This window comes from Arthrobotrys flagrans (assembly GCF_004000055.1).
Source record: "Arthrobotrys flagrans strain CBS H-5679 chromosome Unknown unitig_1, whole genome shotgun sequence".
Lineage (NCBI taxonomy): Eukaryota > Fungi > Ascomycota > Orbiliomycetes > Orbiliales > Orbiliaceae > Arthrobotrys > Arthrobotrys flagrans.
In genome coordinates this window covers 988,855-1,012,981 of record NW_027137556.1, presented here as the reverse complement: position 1 = coordinate 1,012,981, position 24,127 = coordinate 988,855, and the positions used below count along the sequence as shown (strand labels likewise).

The window sequence follows — 24,127 nt, the reverse complement described above, 5'->3', positions numbered from 1 at the left end:
ATCATCATCATAAGTAGTAAATGTATGGAAGAAAAATAGAAAACCTATAACTGGCAGTGCGTTTGAATCATGTAAAATCACAAACATATTTTTGGTATTTCCGTCTGATAGCAATGAAGAGGATATCAAGCAATGTAACAAAAGAGACACTTTCGAAAACGCACCCTGCCCGCAGCAATGCCCCATGGTATCACCTAGATGCGCCTTATCCATACTTACCGATCTTGAAGATAGCCATCGCCTACAACCATCGGTTGCCAGATCGTCCGCCGCCGCCGCCGCCACCACCACCACCACCGGAGCCCTGAACCCACTTGTCGACATACCCACCGCCGCCTCCACCTCCACCTCCGCCGCCGCCGCCGCTCTTCATGTTCAACATATCTGGTCGTCTCTTCTCTTTCTTCGAGCTGTTCAAGGCCTCCGTGTACTGTCCTGGGTAATATCGATCATACCTTTCACCGTACCCTTCATCTTCCTCTTCCTCATCTTCACTGGTTGGGCTTCCAAAGTCGCCGCCAAGGGTCTTTCTCATTTCCTCGAACTTGTGGCCCCGGGAACTGCTCCTCGATCCATAGATCTTCTCGTATTCTTGACGATACTTAGCATGCTGCATACGTTCTCTTTCCGCCGCATGGACCGCCTTCGCATCGGAATCGTGCGACGAGTCAGAGGTCATGCTGCTGGATCGGATGGGTGGCATACCGGGATGGTAGCTGTGGCGCATGTGCGGACCACCGCTGCTGCCTCCGTGGCCGCCGCTCCCGATTCTCAACGGGAGGGGTTTATTCTTGCCACCAGCGGCACCGGCGCTGGGCCCGCCTTCGACGTTCTCCTTGCTGCTGACCGGGACGAGTGATTTGCTCATCTTTTCGTTGGGGCCGCCGCCAGGTGGACCGTTGCCGGTTGGTGATGGGAACTGACCGGGCATGTACATATCACCGGCGTATTTTCTGCTTGGGGCGTTGGCGTTGGCGGGGCGGGGCGGTTGTGTCTGTCTGTTAGGCTTGCCTCCCTTCTCAGACTTCTCAACCATAACGCCTTCGCCGCCGACATCGTCTTCTTCAGGTAATTCACCGGCTTCAGCCATCCGGCGTTCCTTTTCAAACATTTCACGCTCCGTCCATACTAGATCCTGCTCTATGCGAAGCACTTCGCCTTGCGCTGCGATAAGCGCTTGTTGCGCACGGATCAAATGGCGGGCTTGATAAGCCCATTTTTGGGAAAGCATATCCTGCGGTGGGAGTCTTGGTTTGAATCCAAATGGATCGTACAAAGCTGGTGGGCCACTGTCTCCCTGTGACTGGGATCGGTGGCCGTGGGAAGGTGGTGGTGTAGGCATCGGAGTTGCACTGTTTCCGTGAGAAGAGTTGGGAGAATTTGGAGCTACAACTGGTGGTCCTCCCAAGTGTGGTGGTCCTCCCAAATGTGGTGGTCCTTTTGATGAACCTACGCGAGGCTGCTCTCGAATATGAGGGGGGGGTATCCTGTCTATAGGTGGTCCTCCGGGTCCTCCGCCGTTGCCAGATCCAAAATTAAGGGTGAGAGGACGAGGGCGTGGCATGGTATGAGGTAAGAAAGACAACAGAAATTAAGAATTGTAAATTGCGGGACAAAAAGCCTGTTTTATTGAGGGTGCGTTGGGACAACTTGTCTCGAATGCACCTCTGTTTTGTCTTCTGCAAGCAAAAAGTGCACAAGCCAGCTGGGCGGTCAGTTAGAAAACAGCTGATGGAACAAAAAAGCAAGTTTGAAAATCACCCGAGAACACGCAGGAAAAGGCGATCGACTGGATGCCAGTAAGATTGTCAAACAAATGGTCTGTCGTTCCGTTAATGGCAAGAGGCGGAGGGGCCTGTCTGGGCAGAGACTGTGGCTCTTCCTTCTATCGATAATCGTCGAGCGGGCCGAGGGGTAAACAAAACAAGACTGAACGAAAACAGAGCTTCGTTCTTTCAGTCTGTCCTTTTAAAATTTAAAAGGAGAAGAAGAGAAGAAGAGAGGAAAAAAAATAAAAATACACGGGTGAGAAAGGGAATCAACAGCCTTCTCCGACGATATTATCGTGTGTGTATTCTTTTTTTCTCTTTTTCTCTGCCTTGCGTGAAAAAGGCATATTTTCGCTCAAGCAAGTCATCGATGCTTGGGCGGATAACCCCATCGAACCATTGGCTAGGGTGAATCGGTCCATATGATGCATTATATGGGTCCAACGTCGCAGCCGGGCATCGAGCTAATATTTTTAGTGTCAGCTTCTAGTATTCAATGCAATCCAGAAGTTCAAAGGTACTCCGGAGAGAAAAAAAAATCTCGTCAAATCACTGAGAAATTGTCCTTCGAGGGCCGAAGGAGGGTCTATTATTGGGCCTCGACGCTGCAGAGGTATATTCCTCATGCCCTAAACATCGTAGATCCTTGCAGAATGGGAGGAAGGAGCAGGGAATGGCGGGTCAAACCGTGCAGCGGGGTAGTCCCCTGTGTAGAACGATGGTTTAGTGAAGATTGTGTTGGATTCCGAGATATCGATGGAGATGAGGAAGCATCATCTGATCAATATTAGATTGTATGCGCATATGTACGGTGGGTTTTCGGGTCGGCTATGCATAAACATGTCCTCGGAAACTTGATATGCTGTATACTTGGGACTCGTCTGTGGAGCAGAGTTTTTCAATGGTAGGCTTCTCGATCCCAGCTCCGCGAGGGGTACTTCCTCCCTTCTTGATATTGTCTTTGACATGATGTACCTCCTGCTAGATTCGTAATTGATATGGTTCGTGCCGCACTGGGGGTTTGAGTACCCGGTGCTTGGGACTACAACCAGCCTATGATATTCGTCACGTTAGCAATTTCATCGGAACCTTAGCTGCGTGCCTCGAGTTTTCGAGGTTACGATTGTAAAATTTAGCTAGGTTGGCTACTATGTATGGCCTAGGGAAAGCTAATATGGCCCAGTATAACCGTTAAGATTACGAGACTGAGGTAGGGTAAAAGACTAAAGTTGTTGCAAAAAGGTCGCATTGATGGGTCGTCAAATATGGCCATGGATCGGATCAACAGCAGTGCAGCGGAGGGCACCGGGTGTGTGCAGTCGTATTAAGGCTACACGTAAACCCTCCTTCGTATTAGATAATTGGACAATACGAAGGCCAGAATTACAACTACAAGATCTAATTTCTTTGGGACCTGGTAGCTCCTTAGGTGTAGCGACTAGAGTGCTAGCGATGCATCAATACAAGCTAAATTTTCTCGATAGATCTATCCGTTTCACTACCAAAAATACAAGGTGCAAATGGCTGCCTATTAAAGCTAACTCGTGTTCGAGTATTCACACGGTATTTTGCCAAACTCTACCATTTCGCTAGCTTGTTTTAAGCTCCGAAGATCACACTGTAACAAACATATCCAGCAGCACCCCACAGTCCCAACTGCGCTGGGAAATACATTGGTGCACCAAGGTATCTTCCTTTACCCATCTCCTTCTGGGGGTTCTTGTATCCAATGGTATACAAAATTCTGCCTACGAGGTAGACTGCTCCGGTGCCAGCCGCGAACTTGGGGTAAACGAGGCTTGAGATGAACATTGGAACATACACTACCAATTCCAACGTATCAGCCCACCAATTCTTGGTAACTACATCGGATGTATCAAAATGAATTCTTACAGTTCGGGAGATTCTCAAGGTAGTTCTGATGGGCACGTTGTGTGCAGTTGAAGGTGTATTTATCGGATCCGGCGGGGGCTTCAGCGTGCGAGGCGTAGGCATTTGGATCTATACTCTCAGAAAGGATCATTTAGTCCCTGATTTCTCCTCGCTATGCCAATTGGAAGAATCAAGTCGTACATGGAACCTTGGCCTTATTTCTGGCGCCGGAGACAACAATACCGTGCCATTGGTTGATAAACGTCGAGGCGAGGGCGACGAGGAGGACGTATCTACAGACACCATGTCAGCCTTATTTGACACCACCTCGGCCTATGTAATACTGCCAATTAATTGCATATGCATACCCGAAATCTGGGGAGATTGTAATTTCCATTTTGGCGAGTGGTATTTGAGATAGTAGTGGATAGATTGATTCTTCTGACTTCTGCAGGACTTCGATGCTGTTTATTCTGCGACTTCAAGACTGCATGCGGAGAACAGACCACCCCTTTATATAGGTTCTCCCAAGGCTTCCCAGATTCCAGCCTGAATTATTGAACCAAAACGCGTAGCCCCGGCCGGTGCTAGCTAGACCCTGCGCCTGATTAATCGCTGACGAGTCCTTGAAGAACTATCTAGAAACAGTCGTCGAGAATCCCTGATCCGGGGCAGTTTTGGAGTCCGTTCCGGCCTTTAACACGGGAGCGCATTGCATGGTAAATGCGGCGTCTCGGGGTTGCCCGTTTTGCGAAGGATGTGTTGTTTCATGTGTTGCGAGCTCGCTTAACCTCAACTTTTCGAAAGGCTAAAACTTTCGATGGATCATTTTTTGTCCAAAAAATTTGCGGTCGAGCAGAGCCGCATCTCCAACTTCCTTCAGCTTCACCATCACCAATTGGCATCGACCTTCGGCTTGTCAAAACACCTGGGAAAACATCGAATTAGCGTCGCCTGCTCTAAAAGTAGTCATTAGAATCTCAAAAAATGGCCCGTCGTCGCTCCAAACGCCGTACTCATGTCGCAGATCCGACACGGCAGAATCCAACTGCTTCGTCGGCGGTGACATCAAAGACACCCCTCTCTACCACCGCATCAAGGACTCCTAAAACAATGATTATACGTACCGGCTCTTCTCCCGTCGGACCTTCAGTTTCCACTCTCGTTCACGACCTACGTCGCGTAATGGAGCCGTATACTGCCTCTCGTCTTCGCGAACGAAAATCGAACAAAGTCAAAGACTTCACAACCATGGCTGGTCCTTTGGGTGTCACACAAATCCTCATGTTCAGTCGCTCGGAAAACGGGAACGTAACATTGAGGATTTTAAGGACACCGAGAGGTCCGACATTGCATTTTAGGGTTGAGAATTATAGTCTATGTAAGGATGTTGCGAAGGGGCAGAGGCATGGTGGTGCCAAAAGTACTGGGAAGGAATATCTGAGTCCTCCTTTGGTATGTTATATTTCTTTCTTTCTTACTTTCTCCCGGAGTAAAGATTAGGTAGTGTTGTTAAGCAAGAGCGGAGTTCGACGACAGTTCGACGGCTAACCCGCGATGGCGCAATCACAGCTGGTAATGAGCAACCTCGTTACACCTACAACGGGCAAACCCGCCAACCATGAAATCCTTACCCAATCAATGTTCCAATCCATGCTCCCGCCGATATCCGCACAGACCATTTCTCTAAAATCTGTAAAGAGAGTGCTACTGCTCAATCGCGAGTTACCGGATATAAAGGATGTGGAGACCTTGAAGGAAGATGAAGAGTATATTGTGGATTTGAGACATTACTCGATAACTACACGACCGACTGGGGTTCCAAGGGCTATTAGGAAGTTGAACAGGGCTACTCAGCCTGCGAAAGGTAGCAGAGGAGCTATACCCGACCTAGGTGGGCTGGGAGATATTTCAGAGTATCTTCTGGATCCTAGTGCGGCTGGTGGTGGCTATACAAGTGAAAGTGAAGTCGACACGGATGCTGAGGTGGAAGTTGCAGTTCCTGGAATACAGAAGGCAGGACGGGTGAAGAAAGTTAGTGAAGATGGAGGTGGAGCGGAGAAGAAGGCTGTAAAGCTACAAGAATTAGGACCAAGGATGAGGTTAAAACTGGTTAAGATTGAGGAAGGAGTGAATGATGGGAGAATTCTATGGCATTCCTTTGTCAAGAAGACCAGAGAAGAAGAGAGACAATTAGAAAAGAACGCAAAGGAGAAGGAGAGAGTTAAAGCAGAACGGAAACGGGTGCAGGAAGAGAATGTCAAGAAGAAGAAGGGTAAAGACAAGAAGGAGGGTGAGGAAGACGATGATCTCGAGAAAGAAACTGGGTGGAGTGGAGATGAAGATATCTGGAGTGACGAGGAGATGCAAGACAGCGAGGAAGAAGATGAAGACGAAGAGATGGAGGATCAGTAGTGTACAACTATTGCGGCGTGTACGATATGCTGTTGGAGTTTTATAAAGTCTAGATACCAAAAACATGCAGTTTTCGAATTAATCCTAACCATTATTTGAGGCTATGGTCATTTGGTCTTTGATATTTATATCTCGATGCCTTTATAGGGCTCTCTAGTGGGGCTCCTCCAACATTTGTTGTGGTCGCAAAAACGCGTCTTCCAGCTGGAACCTTTAGATTACCAAAACCTTCAATGAACACCATCGCGACTGCGTCATAGTAGCGACCACAGCCGGGCCGAAATTAACTGTCACAATGCCTCCCAGGCAGCAGCTACCATGTGGGAACCCAGTTTTACTCCAATTTCTCCTGCAATGGGCAGATGATGCTCGAGGTACGGACCGAGAACGAACATATCGTAAAGCAGCCGACTCGATGCGAGCCTGCCCTCGGGTCTTCGACCACCCTTCCGAAGCTAAAAATCTTATTGGTATCGGCGACAAAATCGCAGAACGATTGACAAAGAGTTTCATCGATTACAAAGAAGATAGAGGGGAAACACCACCACCAATGGTACCATGCCTAAAATCTCAGAAAGCGTCTAAGAAACGAAAGAGTGAGGAACTGGAAGATATCACTGGGGAAGGAAGCGGTACATCCAACGTAAGAAGAGCGCCAGCGGTTTCCGGCGAGGACAGAGGGTCGTTGTTCGATAGCGGAGAACCGGTATTGGGACGATGGGACCGGGCTCGACCACCGAAGAAGAAGAAACCGGCTGCGTCGAGAGCTGCGCCAGCAGACCACGATGACGATGAAGTCGAAGCTGAAAATCCTCCACCGACGAAGAGAATCCGAAAGCCTCGGAATACGAAACAATATATCCCGCGTGCTCGTTCAGGCGGTTATGCTATATTGATGGCTTTATCAGAGCTAGAATACGGCGAGTCTATCGGTAAGGACGAACTTTGTCGCCGTGCACAGCCATACTGCGACTCTTCTTTCACCCTTGCTGGTAACCAAGGTGAAATGTACAAATATACCGCATGGGCATCCATGAAGACTATCAAAGAGCACGATTATGTTTCGCAAAGAGGGAGGCCGGCGCTATTTTGTTTGACAGATCATGGGTGGAATGCCGCCGATGCTATGAGAGATGTGGATGATCAAACGGGAGGCCCACAGGCCGGTACTAGTACTGTGGTCACAACTGGAGGTACGGGGAGGAGAGGGAAGGCAAAAGAGCGGGTACATAGCGACCATACTATGGATACGTCGGTTGCAAGCGCCATTGCTGCTGGTCCTGCATTTGCTGGGGTGGAACATAGACTTGGCGGTGCCCCGATTAGTCTTGGAGATGAAGATGACGATATTGTCGAAGCATTGCCACCAGTATCAAGAACTCAAAGGGATCCGCAATCTATCGTCCAGGCACTCCCACCCCGCTCACGAGTCCGATCCGCCTCTGCCCAACCCATGAACAACGCTCCACCAGATGTCAAAACGCCCTTCACCCCTCGCTACCTTAAAGCTGGCAGCTTTAGTATTCACCTAGTCCTCGACAATCGTGAAGTCGCCTCGAAAACCGACCGGGAATATATTCAACGGTCGTTCGAAAACGCCGACTGCCCCCCTGTCACAAGAGGAATGGAACTGGGTGACGTGATGTGGGTTGCAAGAGGGATGCTCTTCGAAGATGGTCGTGAGACCAACGAGGAGGTAGAACTATCACTTGACTACGTTTGCGAACGAAAACGGCTCGATGATCTGGTAGCGTCGATCAAGGACGGCAGATTCCATGAACAGAAGTTCAGATTGAAAAGATTTGTGGGGAACGTGACTTACATTATCGAAGTACCCAACGGGAAGATCCCAGCCAACACACCACAGATGGCGGATGCGATCACCACAGCCATTTATAGTACACAGGTCGTGAATGGATTCTTTATGAAATTAAGTCCGAGATTGGATGATACTGTAAGGTATCTAGCGAGGTTTACGAGGCTGCTAAGACAACTTTATGAAGGGAAGGATTTGTACATGTATCCGGAAAATCTCGTGCAGATTGCAACCTTTGCGGACTTAAAAAAGCACTTGAAAGAGAAGGAGCCACATAGGGATTATTTTCTCAGCTACAGTACTCTTGCAGCAATGGTGAGCAAGAGCAAGACTAGTACGATCCGGGACGTGTTTTTGAAAATGCTCATGTCCACGAAGGGAGTAAGCGGCGAGAAGGCACTTGAAATCCTAAGGCATTTCAAGACACCGAGGGAGCTTTTGGAAAAGTATGAACGATCTTCAGAGATTGTGGGGAGACCGATGATGATGGGCGTTGTGGATGTGGCAACGTGTGTGGACAGAAAGAAGATTAAAAGGGCCCTGAGTGAGAAGATTTGGGAGGTATGGGGGAAGAAGTAATCGTTTTTTTGTCTAAACGATTTGTGATTTTTGTGATATTTGCTTTTGAGCGGGCGTCTGGAAGACTTTGGAACCTCAAAACACGGAGTTAGGATTAACCCATGCTTTACCTTTATACAATATTGATACTCTTCGTCGGTGTCTGGCTTGAGCTTTGAAGTCCGTCTTTGGCTTCAACATTTTCGAAATTTCGTATATATGGCTTTAGGGCTCGAAGCTAACTTTAGCCCTCGTTTTTATAGAACTAGTATTCATCCAAAAAACAATGGAAATTCGATGAAAATTATGCCTGTAATCTCCAGGTTTAAGACGAAAGAAAGTATCTGTCGTCTCGTAACTGTGAACTATCAATATCAAATTTCATAGAGGTGTCATTGCGTCATGATATTGAATCGGGATCCAGCTGTCAGCTGTTGGGGTTTGTGTGTTGCTTAGTCAGGCAGAGAGCTTCACAGCTTCCCTTGCTTTCCAACGCAGACGACGCTGGATTACGACAACCTTCTATCAACTGCTCCACCACCTCCACCGCCAACCTCAAATCCACCTCTTCCGCATCGATTCTAGCTTACCAGGGAACCCAGATACCCTGCCTACTAGCCAACGACGCGTCTGAAAGCTACCACCTCCTCCAATATCATACAATACGATACCCTATCATAACCCGCCATGGCCACCCTCGAAGATCTAGAAGCTCTAGAGCAAGCCACTAATGCCGACGGCCCTAAGGATAAGGACGGCGATGCCTCGATGGGCGAAGCCGATTCTGGCATCGATCCCGAAATCCTTACCGCCTCCACTCAAGATATCATCAACCGTCGCCGTCTGCTTGAGAACGACCTACGCGTCATGCGGTCCGAATTCCAGCGCCTAACCCACGAAAAAGGCACGATGAACTCGCGGATCAAAGAAAACCTTGAGAAGATAGAGAATAACCGCATGTTACCATATCTCGTTGGAAACGTTGTTGAGCTGCTAGATTTGGATCCTAATAGCGAGTTACCGGAGGATGGGGCAAATACCGATGTTGATGCTACACGGACGGGCAAGTCGGCAGTCATCAAGACTTCGACGAGGCAAACCATCTTCCTACCGTTGATTGGTCTTGTTGATCCGGAAAAGCTAAAGCCAGGTGATTTGATTGGTGTTAATAAGGATAGCTACCTTGTCTTGGATACGTTACCTGCAGAATACGACAGCAGGGTAAAAGCCATGGAGGTGGACGAAAAGCCAACTGAAGGATACGGTGATATTGGTGGATTGGATAAGCAGATTATGGAGCTCGTAGAAGCTGTAGTTACGCCGATGAAGGAGGCAGAGAGGTTTAAGAAGATTGGCATCAAGGCGCCGAAGGGTACGTTATGCTCGACATCCTCATTATGTTGATTGTTTTTACTAAATCTATAAATATTACAGGTGCTTTGATGTACGGTCCTCCGGGAACCGGAAAGACGCTTCTTGCCAGAGCCTGCGCCGCTCAATCCAACGCTACCTTCCTTAAACTCGCCGGTCCCCAACTCGTTCAAATGTTCATCGGTGACGGTGCCAAACTCGTCCGTGATGCATTCGCCCTCGCCAAGGAGAAGGCTCCAGCAATCATCTTCATCGACGAGCTTGACGCCGTTGGTACCAAGCGTTTCGACTCTGAAAAGTCTGGAGACAGAGAGGTGCAACGTACCATGTTGGAGCTGTTGAACCAACTTGATGGTTTCGCCAGTGACGACAGAGTTAAGGTGCTTGCTGCGACGAATCGTGTTGATGTCCTTGACCCCGCGCTGTTGAGATCCGGCCGATTGGACAGAAAGATTGAGTTCCCGTTGCCGAATGAGGAAGCCAGAGCAAATATCATGCAGATCCACTCGAGAAAGATGACTGTTGATGAAGGTGTTAACTTCCAGGAGTTGGCGAGGAGTACAGATGAATTTAACGGTGCTATGTTGAAGAGCGTTTGCGTTGAGGCTGGTATGATTGCTCTGAGAGAAGGCAAGTCGAAGATTACACATGAGAACTATGTCGATGCTTTAGCGGAGGTTCAGAGCAAGAAGAAGCAAACAGTAAGTTGCCACTCTCCTGTGGTGGTAGCAGCAGTAGTAGGTTCTCGAGCTAATATGATTATAGGTAAACTTTTACGCATAATCTGGAGGATTTGTGGTATTTGTGGCAGTGGTGGTGGATCCGAAAATATTCTAGTCCTGTACATAACATCGAATACAGGCAGATTTGTGAAGCAGATGCATGCAATCACGGCCCGGTAGAGATCGGGGCTTTCTCTTTGTTCGTTAAGCTCATGAAGTTGTAGTAGCGCGATAACACGTGGGTATTGCGCGCTTTTTGGGCAGCGGCGATCAAAGTCGTTTTCCCATGGACCTTTAAAATCTAACACCGAAAGAATACAACATATTAACATCCATCTCGAAATTTCCACTATGAGCAGCTCTTTCGACTCGAGGGTAGCCTCGAAGGACTCCACATCTGAACATCTAGTTTTAGAGACGAACCCCTCGAGGTTAGTGAATCCCCAAGATAACCCAGTCGAGTCTGCTTCCTCTGACGGTCAGTCTGGAGCCCTTTACCAGTTAAAGAGACCGCCGAACATAAAAGTCGAATTTAAATTTACCGTCATGGTAGGTAAGTAGGCTTCTTGTTAGCCTCAACCCTGTAACTAAAATTAACTAGGTAATCATACTGATCCTTCTTTTCCCTTTGCTTTTTCATTTAACTTCCTAAATAGAATACCTATTTCTATATTCATTTACGAGTTGGGATTCTTTCTCAGATTATTTTATCGGGCGGAGGATTTGAGATGCATGAGGACTGATTTGCTTCTGGGCTTTGCCTTTGGAGTTTTAGGTTGCATGTCAATAGTATTTATTATTGCGCCTAGAATTGGTGCGGATCTGGTCGAACTTATATATTTGCCCCTAGCTCCAATTGTGGGGCCCTCATTGCCTGACAGCTTACTTTTGAATGAAATATATCAACAATGGTGTATCAAATAAACAGGAATAATTCGGCTGGATTATTTCTATAAACCAACTGCTACTTACCCAGGTACTCACCTACCTACTTCACTACCCCTGAATGGAACAACCACCTTTAACTACCTCCTACCTAAGTATATTTACCCATCTACCTGGTAAGTCTATCTACCTACGTACATACCTCTCTATTTACCTATCTACCTATCTACCTACTTATAAGTATCTACTATACATAAGATGAGTACACCGGTTTGCACACTCATGAATGAGCCGGTCTCGGCCTCGGTGACTATCGGTTCTTCGACGCCGCCCATTCCGAGAAACGGCATGCAAAACATCTGCCATGTACTTAAACCGAGCTCTTAAATCTGGAATTCGAAGTCTCTCTAGATGGGTGCCTGGGACGAGGCAAAGTAAGCCTCTAGAAATTACGACGTCTATCAAAAGGTATTAACAGAGATGACCGTAGGTATATATGTCCATATGAAGTAGGGCAAATCATGCTTCGACTGGTGTCGTAGCGGTTGCTACAAAACAGCCTCTGGATATTTGTCCCTCGGTGCAAGTATACACGGGGAAAGTTAATGGCGGGGTTGATTGTAATGGCTTTTTAGTCTTAAGGATTAAAGCTCTAGGACAATAGCTTGTCGCCTATACTAAAGAAGCTATCACCATCACCAAGACTCAGACCCAACCATCTGTTACCAACTATATCACTAAAACCTAGACTATCACTGGCCAGCCAGTCAACCACATCCCAGGTCAACTTGGCTTCAACGCTCAGCCAAATTTTAATTAGGTTAATCGTTATATCCGAGCTATCCAAGCCCTTCAGTTTACATATTGCTTGCAAGATGTCCACCGAGTCCTCGAAGCCCTTGGTGGACAACGAAAACGACGATGCTTCCATTCCCATTCCCATAGGCCTCAAACTTTCCAGGCATACACACTTAAGTACTTGTGAAGCTCTAGATTGTATACAGGGGGGAGCCAGTGGATACCCACTACTAGTCTAGAGGCAAGACAGGTGCTAGCCCAGACTTATTACTACTAAGATCCTTAGATATACTTATCTAAGTAGGTAGTAGGGTAAATCTGCACGCAGCTGCGCGCAATGATAGAGCAGCTCAGCTATGTTGAAATAAACTATCAATTCGCATCCTCGCTCTTCAAGCCCCCAAACGTACACTCAAAATGTCATGACAGCTAGTGCAATGGACAACTTAGATCGAGCCTTCATCACTCCTATATACTTCAGCCTCATAACTGTCTATCTTATCCTGATCCCTCTCAAACTCTTTTTTGATACTCCATTCTGGTATCCGTTGGTCTTTTCTCCCCAACTCTTGCGCAAGTAATGGTTTTTGTCCTTGGAGATTAATTTCAAAAACTTTCATCGCAATACTACTCACCTCGAACCTCGCCTCATCATACATCATACATCCTCATCTCCTCCTCCTTCTCATCGAGAAATCGAATCCATTACCATAAGATCCTTCCCCAAAAATCCAGAATCTTCTTCAAATCTCCTATTCTCCTCAAATTCGCCCTCCAATATCGAAAAGATGGAATCCAACGAGAAAATCCCACAAAATAGTACCTCAAACCGCCCACGACGCCACTCAGATCCATCCGGTGACCGAGCCGGGTAATCTAGCGGCCCAACCTCAACTCAGATTGTCTGCCTCGATCAAATTGCCAAACTATATGCGTGCGATGGCCGAATTGAACACGGTGATTAGCAATGACTAACCGGTCGCAGGCCAACCCGAGCCTGGTTCTATCGATGAAATCAGCAACCTGATGCAAAACTTTAGCATCACCAGCTCTCACGGAAGGGATGTCGACCATACCTTTCTAAACGATTTCAAGATCTCAATAGAAGATTGGAGCCTCAAGTTCATTGACACTGCTAGGAAGACTGGAAATTTCGGTCACTTGGCTATGGTTGTCTTGATTTTGAATAGTTTTGCCGGAACTGGTGGAAATCATTAGATGGAAGTGAGATCGATCTAGGAATTAATTTCCAATGAAATAAGAGGCTAATCGCAATACCTTTTAGCTATTTAAGGCTATGGAACATCTTTCCTTGGTGGGGTTGTGGTGTCACTATCCTTCTGACTTTAGGGTGCTTAATAATGTCTTCTTCATAAAAACCTTGAATACCCCCTCATTGTCATCAGCTCCTGTTATTTATGTTGTCAATCTCGTTTTCTTACAACATCCATCACATGGCTTTATTATCTTCCTTAGCTCTTGTATCCACTCTATCAACAATCAACTCTTGTCGTAATTGTGGAATGCAAGCACCGAGAATATATTTTTTTCTTCCCTGAAGTTCTACGACTTCGGGATCCCTAGTATCCATATCCTATAGCGTATTCAATGTCGCTTAGCTAGAAAAAACAAAAGGAAGAAAGGAAGAAACCAAACCTGCATATTCAAAGGTACCGCGAACCTTAGACCTGACTCGTCGTCACCTCCTTTATCAAAAATTCATGCCGCGATCCGAAATACACACGTTCGCATTTTCTGAGAATAATCCCCATGGCAGTTTTTTTTTTGTTTGCGGGGTTTTTGAACATTCCGTCGGATGGCCAAGTGATCGGCCCGACCTCTGGGCTATTCGAAACGTGGAGATCTTCGCGTTTGTTGATGATAAAAGTAATTGACGAGCGCCAAAAGGGTCAGAAGGTACACATATCGTTGTAGACATGCCGGGAAAACTTGGAAGAGTGTCAAGGCATGCCTAAATTATCGATCTCTATATCGATTATAGACCGATCCCACTGCGGGTAGTACTAGCTTTGCTTGAAAGTGGTTAACACATTTTCTCTTGTTGCATTTTGAAGGCGAATTTTGGAGCCTACGACTTCGATATTCGCTATATATTTTTTAAAAAAAAAAATCTCCTATAATGAAATTGTAAGCCTATATTTCATTAATAAAAGGGCCCGTCATAGCCTGACAGGAAGTTGTACATATCCCTATGTTTTTCTTTCCCTAAAATGCGGGGGCGGAAAAAATCCCCCGGATGACAAGTTTTTGCCTAGCTAGCCTATAGCCTAGCTAGCTCGCCCGCATAGCTTCTGGCTAAATGCATATATATTTCTGGAAGCGGATGGGATCCTCGTTTCGTACCTTGCCTGCCTGCGGAGCGCCACACTTTATATAATACCGGATAGATAAGAGCCTCTTTATATGATTGGATGACATATTATTCATGGAATTTTAGTATTCCGAATTCCAGAGTTGACCGTGGGAAAATGTCTATGTGGTTAAAATGCATGACGACGCTTCGTAAGACCCCTTAGCTGGCTTGATCGAGCTTAGTTTCGGCGAGAAAGAGCCGAAGGGAGGGGAGCCTGGTACATACCTCCATTGCAAGGTTGTTGGGTTTGTGATCTGATAGACGTGAAGCTGTTGAAAACAAGGGATCTTTTTTATGAAGATCTTTGTAGACTGTAGAATTCCAGGAATTGTCGGATCGAAAGACGAAATATTTTGTTTCATTTCGAGAGGCAAGATGCGAGATCTGAATCCTGTCTATGGAAACCGAACCCTAATGTTTATGTTTAAAAAAAACTGAGAGTAAAAAAACAATCCAAACTTTGTATGATAAGGCGTACCTCGTCTGAAGTTGCAGAAAAAAAGTATATACATTTGAAGCGAGCGTCTGCAATGTCCGTATTTTTGCAAACAGCCGCAAGGCGAATAGGTTAACGCCTCGTCTGCGTCCGAAATTTACAATGGACACCTTAAAACTTGAAACAAAGCTTTGAAGCCAGGACTGCGCGTCCCGCTTCTCACTTTCTAAGATATCTTGCGCAGAACTCGGAGGAGTTAGCCGTCGAAGCCGCTCCTTAGATGATCTACACTTTCGGGGAGTTATCTCGAGATCTAAACTTGTACAGCATGCAAAGATTTGAGGACAGATGTGACCGTTCCTCAGGCCACTTCGATGCCTCGACAGCCATCTGAGCTTTGAACTCGGAAATTTTGAGACGTTAAGAAGGAACTTGAGAGCGAATTCCTCAACCGCCGCTCCGGATCGTCGTCGGTAAGGAGGTCACAGGCCGTTTTGTCCGCCCCGTCATTCCGTAGGTCGCATATTTTGAAATCTCAGATGTAGGAAAAGTCTATCTGATATCCAAGGGTCGATATGATCCTGAATAAAGTTGCAGGTCTACCTTATAGCTTATGAGATATGATCTCGAAAGTATATAAACCCTCCTGTATTCCTGACAAAATATCCTTTCTCTCATCATCATCAGCACAGAAAGCTCATCAGGAATCAGGTGTATCTTCCTTTTAGATTTTTTACCTTATATAGTACCTAGCTTTACTTCTTCTCCCTCAAAAAACCCAAAATTTGAGAACTTTTCTTATATTTGCTATAGCAAAAGTTGCAAAAATGGTTTCTGTATCAAAGCTCGCTTTCACTTCGACCTTCCTTTGGTCGTTGGCCGCTGCGCAAAATGTCGGCACTGAGAAGACCGAAACCCACCCTTCCATGTCCTTCGAGACCTGCGATGGCTCTGGCGGCTGCACTTCCCAGTCTGGAGAAGTTGTGATTGACTCCAACTGGCGCTGGGTTCACAATAATGGTAAGAGTTTTGAATCACCAAATTCCCCAGCCATTGCGAAAGATCTTAAGAATGCAACAATAAGTGACATATGGGCAATCGTATCTAACAAATTGTGTCTTATTCTGTAGACGGGTACACCAATTGCTATACTGGTAATACATGGAACTCGGAGTTCTGCCCCGATAACGTTTCTTGCGCTGAGAACTGCGCTATCGACGGCGCCGACTATGCGGCTACTTACGGTATCACTTCCAGCGGAGATGCATTGTCGCTCAAGTTCGTCACTAAGAGTATGCTATAACCCACTACATCTAAATTCGTCATTCAGAAACTCTAACAATTGGAAAAGGTGAGGGCACCAACATTGGATCCCGCACATACCTCATGGACTCCCCATCCAGCTACAAAATGTTCGATCTCCTAGATAACGAATTCACGTTCGACGTTGACGTCTCCAACCTTCCATGTGGCCTTAACGGTGCTCTCTACTTCGTGGCTATGGATTCAGATGGTGGTATGTCCAAGTATCCTGGAAACAAGGCTGGTGCCAAGTACGGAACTGGATATTGTGATGCTCAATGCCCAAGAGATCTCAAGTTTATCAACGGTGAGGTGAGTACTATTTTTCTGGGCTGCACTTCACAAATCTTTCATTTGAAAGCGATTTTTAAATCGAAATAATGGGCCTAATATGATATTAATGGAATAGGCCAATGTCGAGGGCTGGGAAGCATCTTCCAATGACGAAAACGCCGGTGTTGGTGGTTACGGATCCTGCTGCCCCGAAATGGATATCTGGGAAGCCAACTCCATCTCGACTGCATACACTCCTCATCCTTGCTCTACCAACGAACAGCACCGCTGCGAGGGCGACAGTTGTGGTGGCACTTACTCCAATGATCGTTATGCTGGCACTTGCGACGCTGACGGCTGCGACTTCAACTCCTACCGCCAAGGTAATACTGAATTCTACGGCCCTGGAAAGACCATTGACACCGGCAAAAAATTCACCGTTGTCACTCAGTTCCTCACCGAGGGCGGCGAACTCTCTGAAATCAAGCGGTTCTATGTTCAAGACGGAAACGTTGTTGAAAACTCTCAATCCACTATCGACGGTGTCTCCGGAAACTCCATCACCGACGCTTACTGCGATGCTCAGAAATCCGTTTTCGGCGATCACACTGGATTCCAGGATAAAGGTGGTCTCAAGGCTATGGGTGATGCTATGAAGAACGGTATGGTCCTCGTCATGTCCCTCTGGGATGACCACCATGCAAACATGCTGTGGCTCGACTCTAGCTATCCTGTTGATGAGGATCCTTCCAAGCCTGGCATTGCCCGTGGAACTTGCGATACCAGCTCTGGGGACCCGGCCGATGTTGAGGCCTCGGTTCCTGATTCTTCGGTTACTTATTCCAAGATTAGGTTTGGACCCATTGGTTCGACTTTTGATGGTCCTGCTGCCATAAAGCAGAGGATGGCCAGGCGCAAGAGGGGCATGAAGAGATTGTCTTCGATGTCTGCTTAGATTGATAGCTTTTGATACCATTCTTCATTGTTGGTGGTGGGGATTTGGAAAGGATTAGACCTGCAAAGAATCATTTGCATTAACAACAGAGATATCAACAAACGCTTTGACGGCTCATTCGACCTGATTGGAAATTCAACGACCCTCTATTTTCTATTCTCCTGTACGGAATTTTGATTCTTGAGAATCACCATTGTGTATATCTTGATTTTGTTTTGCATTTGCGGATGTACATACATATATGCCTTTGATTTTATGGTTGAACTGTAGGATCTTCGGTTTAGGAATATGTCAGAAGGAGACATGGTTCTCTTTTCTGAATTTGTACATACGTCCCTTTTCACTTTTGATAGAATGTCTATACTATATATCGACCGAACGACGGTTAAACTTCAAGTTATTCTTCACTTGATTTTTGTGAGAGCAATGGGAGTCATCTCTATCAAGATATATTATAGTCAAGAAAATATTAGAAATGGAGCTGATGCCATGAAATTCGATAAAATACTAAGCAAAAAGTAGTTAAACTATGCGGAGCAAAGGTGAATGATTTCTAGGAAATAATATAACTAGGAAATCCGCTGTGCTAGTATAGTTCTAACGGAATCGATCTATCATAACCGTATATCGTTCAACTCGTAACTTCGCCTAATTTCGGAAATCTCAGCGATCTATCTATCTATTCGGCCTGTTTTCATTTCGTTTATAACTGATAATAATTTAAGCCTGATTAAGGTCTTGAAGGCCTTTTGCAATCCCTAATCTCTTAGCAGCCTCGTAGGCTCGACCGGAACATTAATTGATCACCAAAATCATGGTGGCCCGCCTTGACAGGTAAAACACATGTAGCTCGCCGGGATAGTCCTTGGTTGAAATGGTTCTACTAATCCACACCCAAATCGAAAGCCTTCTGGCATCTGAGGTTGTGGGGCGTTAGGGCCATATGCGTTGGCGCAGTATACGACTGGAGCTTGTGTGGTTTCGCAGCGAATATGGCCACAAGCGTATTGAACAGCTGCGTAGTAGCACATCTTTTTTTGTTTCAAGGTGGATTTTCGAGATAACTAGTGTGATGCGTGTTATTTGCGATTTAGTTGGAGCTTGCAGATTATGTCAACAGTGTGAAAGACTTTGAAATCGTAGAAAGGATATATTTCGGAAGCCGGGATTCGATTGCAATTGAGGGGGGGGCTTTTATAGAGGGTCCAGAGATAGATAGATGGCTTCTGTAAGTACGACGAGTGTACAAGTATTGCAATATTAGACAAAATTATAGTGCTTGGTTTGAGGGTGACAATCTCGGGGCACCGGATCTGATTCATCATGAGGAAGGAGTTCCCATTCATTCTTATTATAATGTTGATATCATGATACACTTTTCAGCGTATAGAAATAACTGATGGCCGTCCTCGAGATTAAAGTGTCGTTAACGTTGTAGATATGTTAAATTTGTTGATGGCCGACATCAGTCTTGAAACCTCGAACTATAGGAGACAAATTCATTGTGTTTGGAGGGAAAGTTTGTACAATTGTAACCTAATATATGGCAGGTATATGATAGTTGGCGACAGGAACCATGAGCATGGATCGATTGACAGCCTGAGCACAACTCAAGTTCACAACTACACAGTCTAAAATACTACTCATGGTTTAAACGTTTGTCTTGTTCCATGCGATGTTATATCCTTTCAACGCCACAGCAGAAGTTATCACATCCAAGGCCCGAAAGGCTAAAAAGGCAATCACTATCCTGTTAGTAGCCGGCGGAGAGCAGCGAGCAACAAACAACTGGGGTATACACAAAATATAAATGCGTGGCAAATGAGCATCAATGAATTTAATTAGCAAGGAAACCCCTGTGGCAGTTAGTTCAACGGCTTTTGCTCAATGACTCCAGATTTTAAAGTTCCATGTCCTGGTAAGTCGGAATCTTAAAACACAAAGCCTCATAGGCACCAGTACGCTATACAGGGCCTTAAAACCGATGCTGTATTTAAATGCGGTAGTTGTTCTTATACCAACAGCTTTAAACTGTATAGTCTATACTGCAACGGTGATACTTAACAATTGAGGTATAATCAAATCACTCACTGTCCCAAAAGGTTGTATTGCCCTTATCCAACACTGAAAGGTTTCCGGTATTGCCGATTGTCTATACTTGGCAATAAGCTACTATAAACCCCCAGTTTCTTTATAGCGCTCTACAGATCTACACTCGGGTGCACCCTAGCTCTTATGAGACAGTTATACGTTAGTGAGATTAGTATCGTCGATGCACCATGCCATTTCTTTCGTGGTTTTGGGATCGTCTGGGAAAGTTGGTGTTGCACTGTGAGGACGTTAGAGCTGCAAATATAATACAGAACCGTCACCTTGACAAAGCTTATTAATGTTGGTTATAGGTGTGTAGTTGGAGCTAACTCATAGGTTGCGCAACCATTGATGCGATATATGAGGTTTGATATCTCCGTACGTTCACTTCTCCCTTGGTCGGGTGTATTAATAGCTAGAAGAAATGTTAACGTTAATGTTGTGAATGAAGAAGTCGGATTTTTGTATGAAACTCCGCTACAAGTGAGACGACACTTAACGGTTAAGATGTTGGCGGCTTTCCAGTTTAGACTGAAGAAAATTATGAGACAGTGGCCTTTGTCCGCAAGTTTGTGAAACTAAAGTAGCTGCAATTACAAGGTAATTTTTCGCGAGATTAAGAGTTAGGTTGCCGATTGTTCACAGGGCGAGCTCCTGTTGCTTAGTAACAACAGTCTATAGGATACTTGTACAGGAAAGCTCTGAATACTATAGCCAGTGCAACAAGTGCGTACGTATGTACCCATGGGCAAGGCTGGGGGTTATTACATGGGCATGTAGCCCGGAGAAACAGCTGTTATACGTTAGAAATGAATAATTGCAATATATTGACTAGTGTCTTTACTGTGTCTACAGACCCTTAGGTTCTAATATTAATATCACGACGTAGAATCCTTGGAGACCCTAATTTCCCCAGACCTTGGCGAGTAGCCTGATATTATACGTAGGGTTCTCTGAAGCCAGGTACATGTCATCTTAAAAATCCCAATCTCGACAGCTAATATTATTTCTCACCTATCCGTGAACTGCTAGGATCTTTATTCGAAAGTTGAAATTTAACTTCTCAATACTCCCTACATACATACATACATACATACATACATATATATATATCCCCTAATCTCCCAATAATGGCCTTAACATTAACTATAAAATCCCCTTTAGATGAAATGGCTTTGCAGATGCACCCGGAGAGAAATAACAACGAGACCGGAATATCTCTCGTGGCGCATTTCACAACATAGAATGTTGTCTTTACTGTATTTTACTACGTTCTATCAGGCCGAGACCGGGAATATAGCACAACTAGTCCTAACCGAACGGGACTCTAGATCCTGTCAACGAGGCTGATGGAAATCGAATCCGTGCATGCATTCCAGAATGACTTGCATACGCATATCGAGCCGTCTGCTAATTTGCGAAACTTGATTTCCACAGTTTAGGGCGTACTCGGGACATGTACTAGCCCCCGCGCGCAGCTGGCAAGCTCCACTTTATCACTAATTAATTCAAGTACTAAATACCTGTGGCTCTCGAGAAGCAATCTTCGCAAAGACCGAATGAAGTACTTCGGGATCCGGTGCTTGATTACTAGACTATCCTAGCCCTCGGGAAAGATCTGCCGAAATTGAATTCTCTCCCTCCACAATTCGAAAAGATGGGACGAAAGAAAAACATTCACACATGCACAATGACTTAACCATCGCCAGTTCTGTGTCTATGTCCGAATGGAGGCAAGGATGGCGCCTGTTCTAGACCCACGGCGTCGACCAATCACCAGCTGCGCCTCCACTGAACCCCAGCTCGAGCCGTATCGTCCTCGGCCGATGTTAATTAAGCTTACCATCTACCGACTCCTCTTTTTCCAACCGAAGTTGAAACCAAGGGGCCTTTTAAGCTCATAGCATCCATGTAAAACAAAAGACTTCGACGTCTCCATCTTTAACTTCATCTGCGCCTTTCTCTTAGGCGTTCTATTGCCCGAATTCAAACAGCAGTTGGGTCCGCAGCGACAAACTTCACCATGTCCGCCGCATACAACATCGCAGCGTCCCAAGCTCGCCCAGAGTCTATCATCTCGGACGTTTCAGATGATGGTCCAGACACCGCCCAGCAGAAGCCATCACGCGACTATGTTCCCTCGTTATCTTCCGATCACTCATACGGATACCAGCGTCGCGCTGTGTCACCCACAGATGAGTACAGCCGGGATGCGAATCAAAAATACGTTTCGCCTTCGCAGGCAAGTGAGAACGGCGACACAGGTCTAAGTGAAGTCGCAGAAGCGTATCGGAATCATGCCATGATATCTGGTGGACCTGATAGAGGTGGGAGAAGAACGCCAAGGGCGTATGAGAGGGGTGAAGTTACCTCTGATGTGATCGAGGGGCTGCAGGATGAGATCGAGAGGTTAAGGATACTACTCGATCAAGAGCAAACCAAAAGAGAGGAGCTAAAGGCGCAGTTTAGTCGGTGGAAAGATGCGATGTGAGTATATTTAGGTTTCATTTACCGGGTCGACGATAACTTGCAATTGCGGCTGACTTTAAGCTGAAAGAACGCACAACACAAAAGCCTATATCAAGAATTCGCAAGTCAACCTTCATAAGAATCATATGCGAATCTACCCGTTGCTTAATGATGAAGGCGACTATCCAGATATGGTTGTATTCCCGACAACCGTAGGCGCGATGATGAAAATGAACGGTGGGTAAGATTCATATTTCCCAATTTGTATCATTTACTTACAACCGTCTACAGAGGCGCATTTAACTCGGCTCGTCGTATTCTACGGTTTACAATCCGACCCAGGCATGGATTACTATGCGAAATATTGCGCTCTACGAGACCATCTTGGTATTGAGCCTTAGTAGTGCTTAACCTGATAGAGTTTTGTTGCCGCATTGTCTAAACCCGTTTTCGATCCATCTTCATTCCAACGCGCGGCTCTAAGTTTAATTTAGCATGCATGTAGAGTACTCTATCCCGTTATTAGTAAATTACAGGTTTGTATAGCAGTCTATTATATCCGCTCCATTCCATTCTATTATACTCTATTTCAAAACCAAATCCGTATATCTCTCACGTTTCGAAACGCCTACCCGGGTATCAGCGAAGGTTCAAATCCATTCACCGTCAACCATAGCCTAAATTTATAAACCAAATTCTACGACCGCCTACCTCACCGGGTTTCTAGCAACACGTGAGGACACGCAACCGACATCGAAATCCATATTCGGCCGCGGTGCGAAAAGTCTGAGTGGGATTGTCAGCTTCTCCGGCCGGTCTTGGTCCATCTCAACCGAAACCGAAATAGATATCTCCCCAGTCGCATTCTTGAAGCAATTCTCTACGAAATAATTGCATAGAATCCACCTCGTCGGCTGCCGCTGGTAGTTGATTCTGTATTCTCGGTCTCCGCTCCTCCATTCTCGCATCATATCGAGAAACTTCATAACGGAGATCTTCTCGCCGGCAACGAGTCTCTCTGGCATGAAAAACGTGCCATTAGAGCCTCGGTATCTGGATGTGAATAGACCGATGACTATTGCTGTATCGGATTCGGAGCATTGGAAAGCGGAGTGGTTTCCGAGTCCCTTCATGTGAGGAAACTTCTTGCGGATTCGTGAAGATGTATCTATCGATGCTGGTTGTTCATCATGCTTGATATCGAGATGTGCCCAAGTTAGCCTGTTTAGATTTTCATCCCAGAGCAGGGTGTTCTGATAGACTAGCGCTTTGTGGATCAGGGGTTTTTTATGTTTGTCGTCCCAGCTGATTGTTATAGATCTGCTCTTGTGAATTGGTTGGTAGAGCTTGCGGCGATGGCATGGCCTTGATAACTCATTTCTCCAAGCCTTGCAGACTTGTGAAAGGAGGCCATGCTGAAACCATTCGCTCTCCTCGAGGATTTTGAATTGGAGCTCCAGAGGAAGCGTTGAAGTTAAGTGGCCATATGCCGGAGCTAAAGATTCGCACATTTTGCTTGTTATTTCAAAGCACGAGCTAAGAATTGCGGGATTGGATTTCTTTAAAGGATCTTAGGAGCTAAGTAAGCAGCGAAGGTCGGAAAAAGCGAAAGATTGAAACTGAAAAACACGGCGAAGAAAATACGGGGGGAACCGGATCATCCGGACAAAAGCCCACGCCGGGCCGGCGTACAGTTGTCGCTTCGGCCTTGCAATTTGAACAAGCTGGCAGTTCTCAAAAACATAGGGGTTATCGAACATGTCCATGCCTGTCTGGACAGCTGCTAGCTGTTAACTCGCTAACCTTATCACTTTCACAAGGGGGGCTACATAATCATGGCGCCATCTGGACCCACTATTTGTTGTATTCTCGGAGCGCTTTGTGTTGTCTACAGCGCCACAGACGTGTGGCTTTCGTCTGTGTACCTGGCCATGGGCAGGGGCCGTAGAACCACAGCAACCGGGTGCCACCAAGGATAACACCTTAACACGATATCCGGACCGAATGCTCGTGTACAGCGT

At 46.0% G+C, this 24,127-nt stretch overlaps 8 protein-coding genes across 8 annotated transcripts; 5 read left to right on the top strand and 3 right to left on the bottom strand.

Annotated features, from left to right (window-relative positions):
* Positions 1-241: 241 nt before the first annotated feature.
* DFL_008294 (uncharacterized protein) lies at positions 242-1,564 on the bottom strand (the record flags this gene model as incomplete). Its single annotated transcript, XM_067638008.1, has 1 exon — positions 242-1,564. The coding sequence occupies one exon, from the start codon at positions 1,562-1,564 to the stop codon at positions 242-244; it is 1,323 nt and encodes a 440-aa protein (XP_067485941.1).
* Positions 1,565-3,368: 1,804 nt separating this feature from the next.
* DFL_008293 (uncharacterized protein) lies at positions 3,369-4,038 on the bottom strand (the record flags this gene model as incomplete). The annotated part of the gene is made up of 4 exons (XM_067638007.1): positions 3,369-3,592; positions 3,663-3,770; positions 3,843-3,934; positions 4,010-4,038. The coding sequence occupies 4 exons, from the start codon at positions 4,036-4,038 to the stop codon at positions 3,369-3,371; spliced, it is 453 nt and encodes a 150-aa protein (XP_067485940.1).
* A 590-nt stretch (positions 4,039-4,628) lies between these two features.
* On the top strand, positions 4,629-6,056 carry DFL_008292 (uncharacterized protein; the record flags this gene model as incomplete). Its single annotated transcript, XM_067638006.1, has 2 exons — positions 4,629-5,096; positions 5,214-6,056. The coding sequence occupies 2 exons, from the start codon at positions 4,629-4,631 to the stop codon at positions 6,054-6,056; spliced, it is 1,311 nt and encodes a 436-aa protein (XP_067485939.1).
* A 295-nt stretch (positions 6,057-6,351) lies between these two features.
* Positions 6,352-8,451, top strand: DFL_008291 (uncharacterized protein; the record flags this gene model as incomplete). Its single annotated transcript, XM_067638005.1, has 1 exon — positions 6,352-8,451. One exon carries the CDS (start codon positions 6,352-6,354, stop codon positions 8,449-8,451), a length of 2,100 nt encoding a protein of 699 aa, XP_067485938.1.
* Positions 8,452-9,117: 666 nt separating this feature from the next.
* On the top strand, positions 9,118-10,584 carry DFL_008290 (uncharacterized protein; the record flags this gene model as incomplete). Its single annotated transcript, XM_067638004.1, has 3 exons — positions 9,118-9,802; positions 9,865-10,502; positions 10,567-10,584. The coding sequence occupies 3 exons, from the start codon at positions 9,118-9,120 to the stop codon at positions 10,582-10,584; spliced, it is 1,341 nt and encodes a 446-aa protein (XP_067485937.1).
* Positions 10,585-15,843: 5,259 nt separating this feature from the next.
* DFL_008289 (uncharacterized protein) lies at positions 15,844-17,546 on the top strand (the record flags this gene model as incomplete). The annotated part of the gene is made up of 4 exons (XM_067638002.1): positions 15,844-16,036; positions 16,147-16,308; positions 16,368-16,630; positions 16,728-17,546. The coding sequence occupies 4 exons, from the start codon at positions 15,844-15,846 to the stop codon at positions 17,544-17,546; spliced, it is 1,437 nt and encodes a 478-aa protein (XP_067485936.1).
* Positions 17,547-21,660: 4,114 nt separating this feature from the next.
* On the top strand, positions 21,661-22,507 carry DFL_008288 (uncharacterized protein; the record flags this gene model as incomplete). Its single annotated transcript, XM_067638001.1, has 3 exons — positions 21,661-22,124; positions 22,195-22,343; positions 22,398-22,507. The coding sequence occupies 3 exons, from the start codon at positions 21,661-21,663 to the stop codon at positions 22,505-22,507; spliced, it is 723 nt and encodes a 240-aa protein (XP_067485935.1).
* Positions 22,508-22,813: 306 nt separating this feature from the next.
* Positions 22,814-23,617, bottom strand: DFL_008287 (uncharacterized protein; the record flags this gene model as incomplete). The annotated part of the gene is made up of 1 exon (XM_067638000.1): positions 22,814-23,617. The coding sequence occupies one exon, from the start codon at positions 23,615-23,617 to the stop codon at positions 22,814-22,816; it is 804 nt and encodes a 267-aa protein (XP_067485934.1).
* Positions 23,618-24,127: the final 510 nt, after the last annotated feature.